We start from the raw sequence: 19,339 nt of genomic DNA on the forward strand, positions 1-19,339 counted from the left end.
TCCGTAATATTCTTGGATAAGAAGCGATCAGTTTCTTCAAATTGATAAATGAGAAAATTCAGGCATATTTTGAACACTTTCCCAACTAAAGTATTTGGAACATAACAGCAAGTTCGATGGCATCCTTGTTCTGTCGGAGCATCATGAGGATCAGGAAAAGCTCATCTTGTGGTGTCAAATAATGATTTTTATAATTGAGATGATCAACAGCAAGTCCAAGACAGGGAAAAAAATATTGGTAATGATTGTAGTCGGTTAATCCTGTGTAGTAGGTGATTACTAATTACTATAGTTGATAAATGATAAGATTATATTCTGTTAATGTTTTGATGGAATTTTCAGATGCCTGATGAGAGAGAGAGACTTGGTCAAATAAGACCTTATTTAGTACTTAAAATCTGGACGTACTGATGAGCTGCAGAAATTGAATTTGTCAATTTTTATCTTGAGTTTCAAACAAAGGTTTGTATCATTGTCGATGTCGCGCCCCATTGAAAATAATAGGAAAGAAATTTAATTACTCAGGAGTTAAATAATAATGATAACACCTAAGGAAAAAAAAGCTATTCTTCAAATTACCAATTCAAAAATACACACAATTTACATCACTAAACATGTGGGAGGGGAGAAAAAAATGTCAAAAATTTGTGTTAATACTTTATATCTGGCCCTTACTACACATATTATAAACAACTGTGGGAACCTCTCACTTCAGAAACAACAAACAAGTGTATTTTTCGAATTTCCTTTAAACTCATTCTAATTACAGGCTTATAGTATCAAATGGTAATTTTATTGATGTTAGTGATAAGTTATGCTATTGAAGGGGAAACGAAGACTTTTGGTAGTAATGCCGGCTAGAATAGTAGACAATCAATGAATATTATCTAATATTATCATGTCCGAAGGGGTTCCATCAGGCCTGTATCCAGAAGAAAGTATGATTGGGCAAGAAAAAGGTTTCCAGATTTCGAAAAAGTGATTTCTTTTTTGTATCCTTAATTAATTTGAGAAAATGGATTAAGAGTTCCAAAAAATAACTCCATTTTTGGTTATCTGACGATTTAAATTTTTTTAAGACTTTTATATCTAAAAAAATAATTTCTGAAACGAGAAATTTTTGTTTAAAAGTAATTGAAAGTTTAGAACGTAAAAAAAAATTTCAGGAATAATAAAAAGACATTTGATTTACTTATTGGGCAAGTAAATTCAACCCCATATGGATATTATCACCTGATTTAAAAAAATCTAAATTTTATTAGCATAATTGACTGATATAATGATAAATAAAGTATTTAATGTAAAAATATGGCAACTCAATGGTTCCATCTATAAAATAATAATAGTATAGTTTTAGCTGTGGTTTTGACAAGTTTTAAAATTAAATACATATGAGACATGTATTTATGTTCTTTCTATTCAAGATCAACACAATTAAAGATGTTAAATAATTATCTTTAAAAAAAAAATAATTCAAGAATCGAATAACGCAAATTTTTAAAATCTGTCAAACAATAACAGAGTAATTTTGAAATAAAAAATATTTATTAATTTTTGTCAAATGATTTTTTATAGTCAATTTTTCGAAATATTAAGTTCCTTATCAACAAATCCAAATAAATAAATATATATAAAGCCTTGTATTCGAATATTTTTAGTTTGATTAACCTTTTTAAATACAATACCAAGGCGAAATAGTCTTTGCCAAGGTCTCAACTCAACACAATTCTACCTGTATTATTCCTTGTTTGACAAAACCACTATATGAAAATATTATTATGCATTAAAGATAATTACAGAGAGTCAAATGCAGACATTTATTGCATTCTTTCATGATAAACAAGGTTTTTTTTTACAGTACATATATGATATTTTGTCTAGGATTAATGATCATAGATTTTATAACATTAAAGGCTCATCCTTTTTTTATAAATAGTATGACCATACTTTTCTCTTAATCAAAAAAGCGTTTAAAAAAATAAATAGTTTTCAAATCGACTTAACCTTTTATATCAGGGACAATTTCAAGAAATAAACTGCACAATTACGCGGTATTTATAGAACACAATAGTAAAAAATGAAATACATGTAATCCTCAGCTTGTTTACAGATTATAATAAGAAATTAAATTGTTGACTGTAGATATATAGTTATTAAATACTGCAATAATTGTACAGTAGGAAGCAGTGAAAATCAAAATGTAGTAGCGAACTGCAATTTTCAGGCAAAAATGTGTTAGGTTCTAACAAAATTATAGACCATTTTATGCCCATTGTCCATCCTCTGCCGCACATTGCCTCGAAGGTTTCCGTTTGAAGTTAAACTTTTTTCTTATGTTATGAATGTTTATTTTAAATAGCATTATAATGTTTTTATATTAATAAATAATAGCTTTTAATTATTTAAAAAGAGAAAAAAAAAATATCATACAACATACCGTTTTTCATTTAAGGAGGGATAACTGTTTTTCCCCTTCGATATTTAATTGCAAATAAGTTGTGTTTATGATCGGTAAGAAAAATTAGGATGAGTTTCTGTATCTACCAGACGTGAACAAGTAACAACGTGTTTGGAATGAACAATTTATTTGAAAAAGTTACATATAAAAATGTTTCTTATGGTTAGTTCTAATAGTGCCACGATAAAATAAATTTTTGAAGCTTAACTAGAAGAACAATGTGGTCAGTCCAGATGAGTTGACAGACTTCATTTATAGTGAGTTAAACAGCTAAAATCCAGCTCAACAACTGAATGAAAATATCTACGAATCTCAAGGGATAGAAATATATTAACCTTGTACCAATCTCATATTTATTCTGGGACAATATAAAGGGAGACGAGAAAAGAGTTGAAACTGTATGGAAATACATTTAATGCTTAGTGATTAAGATGGATCTTTCGTATAAATCATTCATATATATGGATCTGCATTCACATACGCGTCCCGTTCCTAGAAATTCATAATTTAAATTTGGATATCTTAGCCACACGTCTTCAGATCACCCTTTCATATCATGTTCTAGGAAACTTGCCTTTTCGTGCCTTTACAGTAATGTATGTGATAGTGACTTCTAACCTCTTTAATCATTAATTCTAAACAAAAATTCCTCCAGATCTTCTATGGAGTCATCGAGTACTTCTTAAGAACTATAGAATTCCATAAAAAGGTTGACTAATCGATTGAAAGACTCAGTGATGAACAGAGAGGGGTCTCATTCTCCATTCACAGCTCCTTCATTGAAATGTTCTAGTCAATTAGTCAACTCTCCTATTCATAGAGAAAACTAGATCATGGATAAGGTTCCTTCAGTGCCCTAGATGTTTATAACGCTGAAGTGACTCATCTCAATTACATTTATATAAATTCTATTTAAAAGGTGGAGTTTGTGATGTACGGTCTATATGGATAATTATATAACCTGGACACTTCAAGCTCACACTGATGTCTTTATTACATCTGATTTTCTTTTGGAAAACAAGTGGAAGTTGATTATAGACTTTAGATTTTAGGAGACTTGTGCTTTTTTAAAATTTTTTAATAATTTGCTCCGCTGCCTAATTTGCTCATTTTTTAGAAAATAAATCCTTCAATTTTTTTTTCAGCGAACGCTCCTAATAAGGTGCTTCTCTCCATTTGGGTCTACAAAGTATAATCTATACTGTTATTACGTATGAATAGTTATTTGGAAAACTGTTAAATTGTTGTGTTTTAAAAATATATAAGTGACCTCTGAACTTTTATTGGAATTTCTTAATATCGTTACAATTAAGATATTCACACAAATGAATTAAATACAGAGAATTACTAAAGGTTTTTCCATACGAGCTAATTATAAGATGTATTGAAGGCAATAGTTAAAATTTAACAAAATAAAAATACAATTGTTTAAGTATTGATTAAATAAATCAATAAAAATAAGAACATCCATGATATTCTTTAAAATTTAAATTTCCTATTTATAATTTTTCCGTAGTTTATTTATATTTTAATTGATTTCTTCGGCTTTATTTTAGAAATATGTAAATGCTATTACATTATTTTTTTAATGCAAAAAATAAGATGTAAGTAAAATTTCAGACCATTTTTTCTGAAAATCGTTTTAATTTTTTATCTGAAAGAGATTTTTCATTTACATTCACTCCTCATAGCATACTATACATTAGAGTAAACATACTCCGATAAGATGTATTACAAAGTTAGAAATAACAATATTAGGGCAGTGTTATTGTCTAGAAAACAGTCGGTAAGATTTCGTTAAACAAGACTTTAATATGAACTTATACTGAATGAAATAATCTACTAGGTAATTTACTAAAAGTTAAATTGTTATAAAACTAATAATAAAGATGCTATTTTTTTACATTAAAACTATGTGTATGAAGTTTCAAAAAGTAAATCAATACGTGACATAAATTATGGGTCGGAAATTTTGTTCATATGTATGTAACAACCTAATAAACAATATCTAATGCAATAATAATTTTCTTCTGTATTCTAAATGACACCTCATTTTGGACCCAATTCAACACAAAAAATTGAAACACAAAGATAATTTTATAAAGACGATCTTATAATGATTTAAATCCTACAATTACAGTACACAAATATACATTTTTCATAATATGCACGACCCCAACATCCAAATCCAACTTTATTTATGACAATATATTATATGAAAAAAAATACTATCAACAAAGACAAAGGTAAAATTGTCTTAGTAAGGATATACATGTTTAATAATTTAATACAATTTCTTTGCAATTACAATAAACTAGAGATTTAGACTAACATTATTATTAAAACGAAGGATTTTGGTGATTATCGTGCATGGACTATTAACGCAGTCTTTTTTGTTGGGTCTGAATGCATTTTTTAAATTCTAAAAACTCAGACTGGCAAACACGGTGCTGAATATCATCCATATTTCTCCCAACACAGGCTCCATATTTGATAGCAGCAGGGGTACATGCCTCGAAGATAGCAGGATATGTCCGAAATATACGACTATTACTCTTCATCTTCCCTCACACTGAGACCAATGGAAGAGTAAATGTCCTTTTTGATTTTTTTGAGGTCCTCCTTATCCTTGGTGGAGAGAGGAGTCGTGGCTTGTTGATATATATAAGGGCCAAAAAAGAGTGATAGACCCAAAAGCATAAATCCTTTATTCATGAAATGATATCTAGCCTTTTTAAACCAATCAGACCTAAAATAGGAATTACTTGTATATTTCGGAGCGTAGAGATCACTTGGGAAACGTGATGTTTTCATTTCGAATTCCAGATGATAAACAAAACAAATTGATGTAAGAGAAAATAAGTTGAGTGATTAGCCAAATGAGTTTTACTCATATCTGGAGTGAACGAAGGGTCAATCACTTAACCTCATGTAGGAGCATGTGTATTTTTATAGTTAAAAATCAAATGGCAAAATCTAAAGGACTTGAGTCCTTTACCAAAACTTAATTTACTTTGTACAATTTTACTCAATTTTTATTTCAACAGCATCAGAAAATTTATGTGAAGTCACGTTCTACAATTAATATACATATCTTCGACCCAGTCAACATTTTTGAACTGAAATAAAAATGTTTTTGATAAAAAAACTTGCGTAGAGTAAGTGCTTCAGTGGAAGAGTGATACAGATATTATCTTTTACATTTTTCTACAAGTCAATTACAAAAAAATTACCAAAAATTGAGTTTAGATCGAACATTTTATCTGTTAAAGTTAGGAGTCATCTTTTTGGCGAAGGATGTACAATATATAAAACGTAAATCTTTATTAGAGAATTAAGAAAGAAAGAGATGATCGAAGAGTTGAATGATGATTACTTGATTAATAGTATTAATATTACAGTAGATAGTATTAATATCATAGTAAACAGTTTGTGTGTGTGCTTTTTCAATGAATTTTATGAATTAATTTTGCCTTATAGCATATTTACTCTGTGTTTTTGAAGGGCTGATTCTAAGACATTCAGCATTACAAGTCTTTTTAATATTTTATTTTAGATTATGAAATGTAATTTGTATATATTTTTTGATTATATGATAAGCCAAAAAGACATTTAAAAGGCTAAAGAATAACAATGTTATTGTTTATTGTATATATATATGCCGGAAAATTTATGATTTTTAATAGGTACAACTCCATTTTCCTAATTATTTAATAAATGAAGTTATTTTATTAAGTATTATTAAACAAACTATAATTTAAAAATATCTTATTAAGTTTTTCAAAAATGGTTTGTTGTTTTTATGTGTAAAATAATAGCAATTCAATTTCTGCTTAACAAAATGAGGGGTACATTTTCTAACAAAAATACTTTCGAAGATTAACTTCTTAAACTTTAATTTTCTTTTCAAACATTTTAATAATTATTACCTTAAAAAATTATGAGTGTATTGGAAGAAAATAGCAAAATGATTATGTAAGAACCTAGGTTAATAATTTATAGTAACCTAGCAAGATAAGCAAATTTGAAACCATTAAACTAGCTACATCTTAGGGTGAATGTGAAGAGGTAATTATAAATTACTTTTCCACATTTATCACAGATATAATGTATTTTTACAACTACACTACTAATTATGCTATTATTATATAAAATAAAATTAATAATAATTTTCAGTGATAAAATGAAGATGGCACGGACGCAATAGTGTCTAATATAATATTAATATTATTAATCAATTAATTACCATTCAACCCTTCGAAATAATCTTTCTCTTTCTTAATTCTCTACTAAGATTTACGTAATATAAATTATAAATCCTTTGCCAAAAAAATGACTCCTAACTTTAACAGATAAAATGTTCGATATAAACATTATTTTTGGTAATTTTTTTGTAATTTTCTTGTGGAAAAATGATAAAGATAATGTATGTAGCAAATTCCGACTAAAAAATATACTCTATGCAAGTTTTTTAAATCAAAAACTTTTTTATTTACATTCAAAAATGTTGCCATGGTGAAAGATATATTAATTGTAGCACGTGACTTCACATAGATTTTCTGATGCTGTTGAAATAAAAATTGAGTAAAATTGTACAAAGTCAATTAGGTTTTGCCATTTGATTTTTGACCTTAAAAAATACACATTCCCATACATGAGGTTAGGTGATTAATCCTTGGTTCACTCCAAATATTATTAGAACTCATTGGTTGGGCCTGATTAGTGGCTGCTTATACAGTGCCCAGGGGACACTGAAATGAAAATGTAACGATATTTTCTTTTGGCGTGCCCTTTTTTTTTTATTACTATAGTGCAAATGGATTTATGATATTAATAAAGTAAATATACTAAATTGAAACTTTAACTGCTCATAAGTCCTAACTTACCCTATTAAACGACTAAAAATTTAATTTTTTATTGAAAACTTAACGCATAATTTTAATTGAACTTAATTTTATAATGAAACAAATATAATATGTACAATATACAAATGACATTGAGAAAAAAAGGAATTAATTCACTAATCAATCTTATTTCAGCTTTGAAATTTTTTATTATTATTAGAAGAATTTTTGCAAGCACTTTTCCTTTCTTTGTTTAATTGAAGATGGCTGTTAGCTTCAGACTCCATTTTTTTTTCCCAAACATATTAAACATTTTTGATGCAATTTCATTAAGGAAAGTGATGCTAACAAGATGATTATTACTACATTAAGATTTTTCAATCCATGCTGTAGTTTGATTAGAAGTAAAAAATCTTAATGCACCTTTTACAAAAACACTTCTTGGAGTAGCCAAGAATATAAAATAATATTTCATCTTTCTTTATTTGAAAAAAATATGTTGTAACAGTTCATAGAGATGTCATCCAAGAAGATAGATTACATCAATGGGTTTTTTTAAACCACCTTTATTAATTTCATTCACAAAGGAGTCTAATTCTTGATATATTCCCAATTCATCCATAGAGAAAATAATATCTCTATCCGAAGATTAGAACTTGGTGCAGCACTCTCGATTTAACAGTTTTAAAATAGAATGGGTAAGATAACCATATACAAAATAAATGAGAGGCTCCAGACCTTTAAGTGAATCTAATTCCATTGCAGAATTGGAAGATATAAGGTTGATAAATGTAGAAACATCTTCTTCACTCGTATAATTATACTCTTTTATATTGAATAAAATTGATGCAATTGATTTTAAAAGTAGGCTACCACGAGTTTTTTTTCAGCCTAAAAAAAATGTGTACAACTGATATAGTAATTTCCACCAGGAAGTTGTCTATACTACCCAAAACGCCTTTTTATTGGGCCGAATTAATTTCATGAAAAAAATAAACTTAACTTTATTTTTATCCAGTAAATATATGACTAAAGGGGCTAGTACTATAGATGTTTGATAGGTGTTATGAAATTTCTCGGAAGATAAATCACCACCATGTTTCTTTGAGAGTGTCTCCCATCTTTTAATCCATTCTGCAAACTTAATCAAGAAATCAATTTCTTCCTGCTCATTTACAGAAATTGGTTTTAATGAATAATCTCTCTTTTGGACGCACATAGTATGAGGATTCACATTTATGCCATTCTAAAAGCGCTTAAGAATATCCATAACTTATGCTGTTTATTTGAAGCTTCTGAATTGATCATCTTTCGATATATAATGGTTAAGTGCATTCAGAGTGGACTCGTGAAAAACCTTACAGAAAGATCAACATTAAACTTTTCAATTGATTGAGGAGCAATTACTTTATGATGAAGCTAATTTCAATCCCTGGCCTAGCTCCATGTAGTAGATCTGGCTCACATGCCAAAATTCGGCTTCAAGAATAACATCCTCATTTTCAAAAGATGGACATGATAATTTTCGTCTGCTAGTAAAGTTGTTATAAATTTTTTTTGAAGATATCTACCAAATCGAATAACATAAATATTTTTTTTCAGTATTCAGTATATATCTAGGAAAAATTATATTTCCTAGTTCATCCATATAGAATTTTCTGTTTGAATCATGCGCATCCGTAATGGTTGCAATGGGTTCTAGGCCAACTTTAGTAACTACTTAAAGAACTTTCATATAATATTATTTTATAATGAAAGATTTAATATTTAATTTGTGATTGTGATTGGTACCGTAGCTACCATGTCAATGTATTTACGAAGTACACTCTTCACCATAAAACAAAGTATGGTTTTATAATGTTTGCATAATAATTATTATAATAATTTAACTCTAGATTTTTTCTTGAACTGAGAACACACTTTTTATTCTTTCTATGCGCGATTCAGATGGCGAGTAAATAATTACAGATTCTTTAATTTAATTATTTAAGGCTGGGCTTGTATTGTGCCAAAGTATTGAAATTCCTCAAAATTCAAGAGAGTATCTTCGTCCTTTCGCACTTACAGAGTGAAGGTGAAGTTTTTCTATGATAAAGCTGATATGATTTTTCAAATTAAAGTCTTGATGATGCACTGATTCTTCCAATATCTCAATATCATCCTTAATGTAGTAAGTTTTATTCCAATAATATGAAATATTTTATCTTCCATTGATCTTTGAAAATAATAATATAAATAGATAATCATCGTTATGAATAAATTACATGTTAGTTGCCGTGCAAAAAATGGATAGAAAACATCATTCAGACTGTATCACTTACTCATATATCCAATTCAGGAGTTTAGAAGGATCAAAATAATGTAATTGTATGTAATTACATAAAATTGAACCGGAAATTCATTGGGATGAACAAGATTTATTTGGAGCCGAAATAGAACCAATTGGAAACATCATTCAGACTGTATAAATTTTCTATATCCCCATTTATGAGATTAAAAGGATCAAAATAATGTAATTTTTTGAAACTAGGTACATCTAATTCCCATAAAGTAATAATTTTGGCTGATGAGTGAACTGGAAGTCAGCAAAGTTAAATGTATTTACTCACTGAGTCGGGTTGGAATAGAAATAATATGTATATTTATCTATGATTTGGAGTTGCAAATTTTTAAAAAGACGCAGATTTGGAGGCAGGATCTCTAAATATTATAAATCCAACCTAATGAAATTATTCGAATCATAATCTCAAAATCAAATTTAAATCCTCAGTCCTCAAAATAATAAATAAACATAAACGATTTCATTAAAACTACACACAACTTAAAATAAATTATTCTTAATTTGTAGTTTGGAATAATATTTTGTGATCTTGGCTCTGAATTCAACTATTTATATTTTGCGACATTTGACTCATTGTGAAATACACTTGAATTTTCTTTATTCAGATTCAAAAACCAAATCCAAAATAAAGGAAGAACAAGACATTTCAACTTTCAACAAATGAATGTCGTTAACAAAGTTTCTATTGGTAATATTTTTGATTACAAATATTAATTGATAATAATCATTTAATTTAATTGGATCTATTAAAATTTGTGGTCCTCAGTAGTTTAAATAATATATAGGGTCTTTCTTTTCTACTGGTATTATTGTTATTATAAGATTTTATATATGTACTTTTCTATTGTTTTAGTTACAAATAAAAAGTCCTCCAAAGAACTACACATAAAATTACGTGATTATTATGTATTTATGAGTAACAATTAATAAATACATAATACTGTGGGCATTTGAACTTTACGATGTGTCACTGTAAACTTATATTTGAGTTATTGTTATCAAAATAGTTCAAACTACCACATTCATATGTCGATCATGGAATATTCCTTTTGATTATAGCATATTCTCATCCATCACATTATTACCACATCTATGGTAAATGTACAAGTTGTAACTAACAAGGCTATAAATCGATGAAAATACTTTTCTGTCTCTATGTATCTGAGGGAGTAAAGGTATACCGTATACCATAGACAAGTGACAACCAACAGTAAGAGTCTGCTTCAGTCTCCCCTACACAAGATAGAAATATGAAATAGCTGAGTGTGTACTTGATTGATGACGTCATATTTGACGTTCTTCCCACCTCTCTGCAATAGTGCTTCAGCCTTCATCCATAGATATCCGTCATCAATCATAATACAAAACTGACTCCAAAAGATCAAGAGTAGAATGGGATCAACACGCTTTACAGTAGTTTTCCTCCGTCATGGCCAAACCGCTCATAATGAAAGACGGATTCTTCAAGGACATCATGATGCTCCTCTGAACGCAAATGGGCGGAAACAGTCTGATCGCACCGGAAAAGCATTATCTAATAAAATTTTCCACCGCATTATTAGTTCTGACCTCGCAAGAGCTTTTGGTGAGGATACATTTATTCGTGATTCTTATTCAGTTATTCGTCATTATGATTTATGAGTCAATTAGAAATAAATAATTCTTAATTTAATTATTATTGATAATGATTATAACGTTAATACAATATATTTTTCAGAAACAGCAGAGATTGTGAAAAAGAATGCGGGTTCATCTTGGCCTGCCGTTGAAAAAGTTACTGAATTTAGAGAAAGAATGTTTGGAGCGGCCGAAAATCGACCTTTAGCAGAATTTATCAAGTCTGTAGTAAAAAGCGGAGAAAAACCCGAGTATTATACTCCTGAAGGAGCTGAAACTCCTAAAATATTTGCTGGAAGAATTAAAAAATGTCTTCATGATGTTGTATTGTCAAAGGCAAAAAAAGAAGACTGTATCTTGGTCGTTTGTCACGGTGGTGTAATAAGGGAAATAATCAAGTATTTAATGTCTCTTGAAATAGAAACCTTTGGAATTGAGTTAAGAGTTGCCACTTCTCCTAATACAGGAATCTCAGAAATTATATTTGATGTTGAAGACGACGTTATTAAATCAATTGATACCATATTACTCTATGATAAGTCTCATCTAGAACCTGAAGATAATTCGCAACAAGATGTTTTCAAAGACAACATCCGTTAATTTCATTCAAATAAAGAAATCATACTTTATTTGCTACTTTCTGTTGTCGTCATCACCTTCTTTTTCAAAAACATTATCCACTAAAATATTATATGTTCGGATTCAAGGAGTAAACGGTTTCGCCCTTTGAATTTTATGTCATTTTTATGATTGATTAACAACTATTAATGGCAAATCTTTTCGTAAATGAATTGAACGCGAGGGCTTCTTAATTTATTTTCTAAATTTCATCCTTTTTAGAGTTACCAAAAAAGAATAATGATAATATGTAATATTATGGTTCAATAATATCTTCAATGTAATAGTTAAATATATTATAAATAAATTTATGTTATTCATCTTTTTTTTCACCTTTGTTTATCCTCTAATCTATATTTGTTTTTATAGATTGTCATAGATGGAGATCCTTAATGGTGTCAAGTTGGTAAACGCGGAGAGAAGAGAAACCGTTGCCAATAATTATCTTAAAGGGAAAAAATATGCCGTATTTTACTTTTCTGCCCATTGGTGTCCACCATGCCGACAGTTTACTCCTATATTGGCTCAAGCTTATGCCGGTGCACTAGGCAAAAAAGGGGAAGTGATATTTGTGTCTTCTGATAGAACTGAGGAGGAAATGTATTCGTACATGAAAGAAGCGCATGGAGGATGGATGTCTATCGATTATAAAAACTCTACTCTTCGGGGGTATGTATTGATAATCCATAATGATAATTGTTATTTGAAATACTTCATGATTTAAGACTTCTTGGATCTCGATTGGAAGTTAACGGCATTCCTGCTCTAGTTGTCGTTAATCTTTTTGATGGATCTGTTATGTCTCGGGATGCTAGAAGTGAAATAACTTCCAAAGGATCTGCTGCATTCAGTATATGGGATTCAATGTGTTCTGTTGTCGATACAACAAGTTTAAATTTACTTAAAGACAATGAAAAAGATATAATGGACTCTGCTTGCGATATATTAAACCGTCTTTTGTCCAATGTTATCAAGGACCCTACAAATATGAAGTATCGCTCCATTAAGCTTGGAAATCCCAAAATTTCTTCTGCATTATTGAACGCAAATGGGGCTTTTGAAGTCTTGTTCACGGTTGGATTTGAAGAGGTTTCATTGTTTATTATATAATTTAAAAAATGATTTTTATTCTATTCTATTTTCTTTCAGTCCGACGATTGTTTGATTCTTCCTATGAATGCTTCAATTTCAATACTTACTGCCTTTAGGGATAAAATTAAGGATATGATTGATAATAAGACTAATCAAGAAGAACCTGAAATTGCTCTTACTTCAATTGTGGGCGCTCAAAGCTCTTCGGCAAGAAATAATTCAACTTTTCAGAATGTGAATGTTAATTGAGTTGCTCGAAATAAAGTGTGTACTTATTAACTTTTTTCATTTAGGAAAAAACCTCCGAATTCAACCAAAAAATATTAAATGAAATTGAATTGTCCAAAACTTATGAAAGTTCTATTAATCAGGCTTTGGCGACTTCTTGTATTCCACATGAAAGCTTAGAAATGAAAGCAAAAGAGGCTTCAAAATACCATCAGTATGTAAATGATAAATTAATGAAGGATCTGCTTCTAATGGAACTACTGAGTTGGTTTAAAAACGATTTTTTCCAGTGGTTTGATGCCCCCAAATGTAGTAATTGTAATGATCAAGTAACTAAAACCATAGGTTGTGTTACTCCTACTGATATAGAACTCCGTGATGGAGCAAGCATTGTAGAGAAATATGAGTGTCCCCTTTGTTTTAGATCAGATTTCAGATTTCCACGCTATCATTCAAATCCATCCAAGTTACTTGAAACTCGTAGAGGGAGATGTGGAGAGTGGGCTAATTGTTTCGCACTCTTGGCTAGGAGTATGAAATATGATGTAAGACGAGTGTTGGATTGGACAGACCATGTATGGGTTGAGATTTTCAGTGAACATCAAGATCGATGGGTACATGTTGACCCATGCGAAGGAGTGCTTGATAAACCCCTTCTTTATGAAGTTGGCTGGAAAAAAGAATTGTCCTATGTTATTGCTACTTCAATATATGAGGTTATAGATGTAACCCCGAGATATGTAAAATGCATTGAAGAAACTAAAAAGAATAAGAGATATTTAGTGCAAGAGAAATGGCTAAGTGATACAATTGGTAACTTAACGGATAGTCTAATGAATAATCTTTCTAAAGAACAGAAGGAACTTTGCGTTCAACGAAGGTGAGTACGTTTATATACAAATTAAAAAATATATAAAAAGATATTTATGTAGATTTAGAAATTTATCTTCTTTATATACAGCAGTTTGAACTAAAATGTTTATTACTTTTGTATTCTTCAGGTCTTCTTCATTTATAGGAATATTATATTTCAATAATTAACAAATTTATGCTTCAATTATACATATATATATTTAAATTCATCATTGTAATTAGAATTATTCTCTAAATTTATTTAGATTAAAAGATTTAGTTGAACTCATGTCTCAAAAAAATCCAATAAATTTGGATGAATCCTTACCTGGTCGACAATCTGGATCCTCTGCATGGAGATTACAACGAGGAGAAGTGGGTGAACAATTTAAACCATATGTGTGGAAACCAAATGAGCACGAATGTGAAACAAAGGAATTTGAACTTTGCTACAACGTTATCGAAGATACGTATATCCGAGGAAAAGAACGTATTGTTGGTTGGAGAAATGGATTATCAGAAATGAAAGATTTGTTCCGAAAAGAAGAGAGAGATTGGAACATGGTTTATTTGGCAAGAAAAGGTACTTATTTTGGGATGCTTAAATGCTCTGTTTTATTAAACTCATTCCAGAAAGATTAGAAACTGGAAAATTAAGCTGGGACATAGATTTGAGTGAGACTAATTTATCTGTTAAGTGCATCGAACTCAAAATTGAGAGCAAAACCTACGAAAATGGTCGAGTTTTGTGGCAACTTTGTGGCAATAATGTATGCCTCATTCCTTCGTCTTCGACCACTCTAAATAGTGAAGCATTGGCTGGTGCCAAAAAAGTAAGCCTCACGGCTTCTCTCTCTGGGGGAAAAGGTGATGTTGCTTGGCAACATGCTCAATTATTTCGTGCATCCACCAAGTTTTCAGAAGGACTTGCTCTAAAATTAAAGATTTTGATGCAAAATGATGCTTAAATATTACATTTTAATATTGTTACCATTAAAAAGAACCCAATGTGATCAATTTAGTCACTGCATTTATTTTAGTTCTTTTTTCTACAGTTATATATTGTATTTTTTTTTGTATGATTGTCATTTTAACCAACATTAAAATAATGTATCTATTACATTAAATAAATGTTAAATATGATTTAAGTTTAGTCATTCATTGAAAGACTAAAAAAGAAAGTATTTTTGGCAAGAGTTTCATTTAAGTAGTACGTGATATTATTCTTCATCGCTCTCATTGTAAGTTGTTCATGGGGAGTTCCTTGGTTGTTTACTACTTTTATGGATTCAATGGAGTTATCGAAGTGTTTAATTATACTGTCAGCATTTGTACAAGGACTGCCAGGTGAATTTTGTTCATAAGGCAAATTTTTAAATATATCATACAACTCTTTCAGGTCAAAGAATAGAGTATCATAACACCCAGTTTCAGCACTTTCCATCCTTCGATGAGAAAAGCTTAAAAAAGATATCTGTACCCTTAGGTCAGAATGCATTATTGTCATGCAAAATTCAAGATCGGCTCAATTACACAGTAAAACGTTTCATAATCTCAACGCGTTCATTACTAATAAAGTATAATATCATTACTTCTTTTTGATACATATGGTTTCTAGCTATCTTGGTTACGTACGTCGGATTTGCACATATTAACTGTAGAAAGTTATACTTTTACATCTGATGAAAGATTCCGTGGGATATATCAGCCAGGAATACGAGAATATTTACTTCAAATTAAGCATGTAAGAAAGGAAGACAGGGGATGGTATGAGTGTCAAATGTCTTCAAAACCTATTTTACGATTGCAACTATTTTTAGATGGTAAATAAATACAATTACGTGTATGCAATCATAATTTCACATATCATATGTATTATGTATCTTAAAAGTGATAAATGATGAAAGTGCAGGACAGAATAAGAACTCTAAAGAAGTACATGTTACTAAAAAACAATTCTTAGACTCAGAAACAGATTCACGTGTTTGGACGGAAATCATATCCGATAAGCCAGATATGTATGTTGAAAGAGGCGCTTTAATTAATATTACGTGTCGTAGCTCTATTGCAGATCCTTCAAAAATGGTTTTTTGGTATCATATGGATCAAGTCTGAAGTTTTTCTAATGTAGATGTATTTTTGAATAATTAATTTTCTTAAATTTTTAATAGGTTATAAGTTATTACTCACAAAGAGAGGGAGTGAGCCTGATAACTGATATTGGAAACTATACCTTTAGTAGTCTTCTTATAAAAGACGCAAGAAAAAGTGACGAGGGTACTTATACGTGCTGTCCAAGTGATGGAGTGGAGGCAAAAATTCGAATATTTGTTTTGGAAGGTGGGTTCTTTTTTCAAAATTTTAATTTTCCTTAGGACAATTCATGATGTTTATTTCTTTTGACTTCATTTCAGGATATCAAACCAAGGTTTTATCAAGTTCTGCATCAATCAAGGAGAGTATCAGGATATTGTGCCTTATATCAATACTATGTTTCATATTTAACCCTCCCTTACTTCCTTAGAGTTTTTATCTATTCCAGAGAATAACAAAATCTTTTTAATATCTTTTGTTTCTCATATTTTTGAAACCGTCATCTAAATTACACATTTATCATATATATATTTTATGTATCCAATTTATGATGGGATGGTACTTAATTAGTTTCTGTGTTATTAACAAATTCTGGAATTAATTATCGAGGTTTTAAAGAATGGTTTTTATTTGGTAGTATTATTTATCTAACCTGAGGTTGAATATGAAAAAAGAATTGTAAAAGGAGTGGAAGATGAGAATAAATAATATCCAGGAAGAACTTCTAGGAAATAGATATGCCTTTGTGCATAAATTCATCATAAATCATCATTCATATCATATTAGAGGTTAGTAAAAAGTATAAAATTTGATGATTGAATTCTTTTTATTTAATTGCTACCTGAAAACAATTTTTTTTAACCAAAGTATTTCATCAATATTCTTTTATTCTTGAAGAGAGAACAATAAGCATAAAATAATCACTAATGAGTGAAAGACGAAGAATTACATGGACTGAAATATACTGGGCTTAAAAATGACAAAACATGTTTTTTTCGTACATTTTTTTCAAAGTCATTTTTATTAGCTGTATGGAGCGAGCAGAGTTCCCATTACACTTTTTTAGCTTAAACTGTATTTTTTCCCATCAAGCAGTAGTGTAAAATTAAAACATGAAATTGTTTATCATCCATTGTTTTAGAAATAACATAAGTAGCGTCACACTTGCACAAAAAGTCACAAACTAAGTAACAGATTGTCATGACATTTTTACAGCTGTCTTGTGTAGAATTACACTTGCTTAAAATAGAGTGAATATAGAAATAGCGATTACATCGTTGCCTTATTCCTCTCCATCTCTTCTCTTCTCATTTATCTCGGTCGTCCTGGATTCCTTTATTTAATAATTTGTGTCTCTTCAACCTCGTCAAGACACATCATCTACAGTATTTAATATTTTTTTCTTCCACTGCTATTTTAGATTATGATTTCACCAGTATACTACTAACGGCGAATAGTTGTATCATTCATGGATATCTCTAGCTATCTAGTTATGACGGCACCCCTAAGATCCTATACCATGGTTTTCCTGGTTTCAATGTGCCTCCTAATCTGAAACTTGAATCCAAATGGGAGAGGACTGTTAGATATTCGAAGGGAAGTAACAGACTCTCTGTTACTTCTGAATAACTTCTGAGTTACTCTGAATAACCTATAATAATTCAATGCTTATTTAATTTAATAAATAATTTCAAATAATCTCACATGTATTTCGTCAGCTTATGTTCACAATTGATGTTATGATTCTAAGCCCTTATTTAAAATTAAAAAATAAGAAAACTCCACAAACTCATAAATGAGTGTTTCAAAATTAGTTTTATTCTAAAAACTAGGTATATTTCTACTTAATTATAAATAAGTTGTTTTCAGAGATACTTTAATAATTTACTTGACTTTTAATGACATATTCATACTATAAATAAAATAGCGTATGTTACACACATTTTATTCGCATGTCCAGAGGTGGGACTGAGTCACAAATTTGTCTTTGACTCTAAATTCAAGTTAAGCCTCTAAACGTTGCCTCCGATATTTAAAAAGGCTTTAGTTTGCGATTAGCGTTATCAACATTTCACTACTCTTTTTACATGGAGAAAAGCATAATGCACATATCAAATATCGACAATAACTGATACCAAAAACAAGAACATGTCTAAATATCAAATACATAAATATATATTTTAAATAATAATCATATAAAAAAAAATGTAGCGAATACTTACTTTAATATTTATCCTAGGGTGCAGATCAGGACAGGATAAATATGGAAGAAAAACATAAAATGCATAAAATTCTGAGGCAACATATCTTTCCATTCCTCCTGCCAACTACGCACATGGACTATCACGTCATACTTGAAAGGATTAATTAATTTATTTGGACGATGATAAAGCCAGGGAGAATATTTCCGAGAAAGAAGGCATTTAGATTTGTAGAAGAGCTGAACATTGTTAGGATTCATGCATATTTTTTATCGGAATAAATTAAAGCTTAATTTTATTGTGGTGCAAGTTTGAATTATGTTTCAAAAATTAATAGAGATTCTACGTGGGATTGATTATATTTGTAGAAATTTCTTCCTTTAAATAAGAGTGCGTTCCCCATCTCCCTATAACTCACTTCATATAGCACCTACGCTGATCAAAATCTGGGGAAATTTCCTGAAGTCGGAAGTTAGTTGACCAAAACAATGGAAAATATAGTTGTTTATACACATCAATTAATTCTTTTATGGAAAAGATATTTAAATGTCAAATAAAGTGAGGATTCAACATAAATTATTTGAAGCGGCTTCTATTTGTTAAAAAAGTTGGAAACCGTCCGCAAAATTTTATTTTGGGATGGACTATTTTTTTAGAAGAGACGAAAAACTTCTAAGAGTTTTTGGGGAGAGGCTGAATTTGACATAATGATCGATTTTTTAAAGAGTATATACATAATGTTATATATGTCGGAAGGGATTTTTAAGTAACTCCTTAAATACGGTGAAATATACTCTTGAATATCATAAAGAAGTAGAGTAATTATGACTAATTTTTAAAATTGTATTATTTCAATATTGAAAACTAAAATGAAACGTCCTATATCTTCTCGAAGTAATATAAAGGGGATGAGACTCAACTTGGATTTGAATTTATACTTTGAAGACTTGCAACTTAACTTGGCCTCACCAACGAAGACTAGCAACTCGACTAG

At 29.7% G+C, this 19,339-nt stretch overlaps 3 protein-coding genes across 7 annotated transcripts; all 3 read left to right on the forward strand.

Annotated features, from left to right (window-relative positions):
* The first annotated feature begins 10,494 nt into the window (after nt 1-10,494).
* LOC121115836 (fructose-2,6-bisphosphatase TIGAR) lies at nt 10,495-12,248 on the forward strand. Its single transcript, XM_040709995.2, has 2 exons — nt 10,495-11,228; nt 11,361-12,248. The coding sequence occupies exons 1-2, from the start codon at nt 11,036-11,038 to the stop codon at nt 11,858-11,860; spliced, it is 693 nt and encodes a 230-aa protein (XP_040565929.1). The 5' UTR covers nt 10,495-11,035; the 3' UTR covers nt 11,861-12,248.
* Nucleotides 12,249-12,257: 9 nt separating this feature from the next.
* On the forward strand, nt 12,258-15,193 carry Pngl (N-glycanase Pngl). The gene is made up of 6 exons (XM_040709990.2): nt 12,258-12,547; nt 12,604-12,967; nt 13,028-13,204; nt 13,264-14,078; nt 14,317-14,633; nt 14,684-15,193. The coding sequence occupies exons 1-6, from the start codon at nt 12,258-12,260 to the stop codon at nt 15,016-15,018; spliced, it is 2,298 nt and encodes a 765-aa protein (XP_040565924.1). The 3' UTR covers nt 15,019-15,193.
* Nucleotides 15,194-15,207: 14 nt separating this feature from the next.
* LOC121115834 (zwei Ig domain protein zig-8) lies at nt 15,208-18,643 on the forward strand. 5 transcript variants are annotated; one of them, XM_071887864.1, is made up of 8 exons: nt 15,208-15,397; nt 15,450-15,586; nt 15,669-15,873; nt 15,942-16,068; nt 16,122-16,159; nt 16,222-16,390; nt 16,465-16,932; nt 18,384-18,643. In XM_071887864.1, the coding sequence occupies exons 1-6, from the start codon at nt 15,334-15,336 to the stop codon at nt 16,266-16,268; spliced, it is 618 nt and encodes a 205-aa protein (XP_071743965.1). In that variant the 5' UTR covers nt 15,208-15,333; the 3' UTR covers nt 16,269-16,390; nt 16,465-16,932; nt 18,384-18,643. The 5 variants fall into 5 exon arrangements, with proteins under 5 accessions (XP_071743965.1, XP_071743964.1, XP_040565927.1 ...); XM_071887863.1 differs by lacking the exon at nt 18,384-18,643 and adding an exon at nt 17,565-17,940; XM_040709993.2 differs by lacking the exon at nt 18,384-18,643 and adding an exon at nt 17,565-17,940 and having other exon boundaries at nt 15,209-15,397; nt 16,111-16,159.
* The last annotated feature ends 696 nt before the right edge of the window (nt 18,644-19,339 follow it).

This window comes from Lepeophtheirus salmonis, chromosome 4 (assembly GCF_016086655.4).
Source record: "Lepeophtheirus salmonis chromosome 4, UVic_Lsal_1.4, whole genome shotgun sequence".
Lineage (NCBI taxonomy): Eukaryota > Metazoa > Arthropoda > Copepoda > Siphonostomatoida > Caligidae > Lepeophtheirus > Lepeophtheirus salmonis.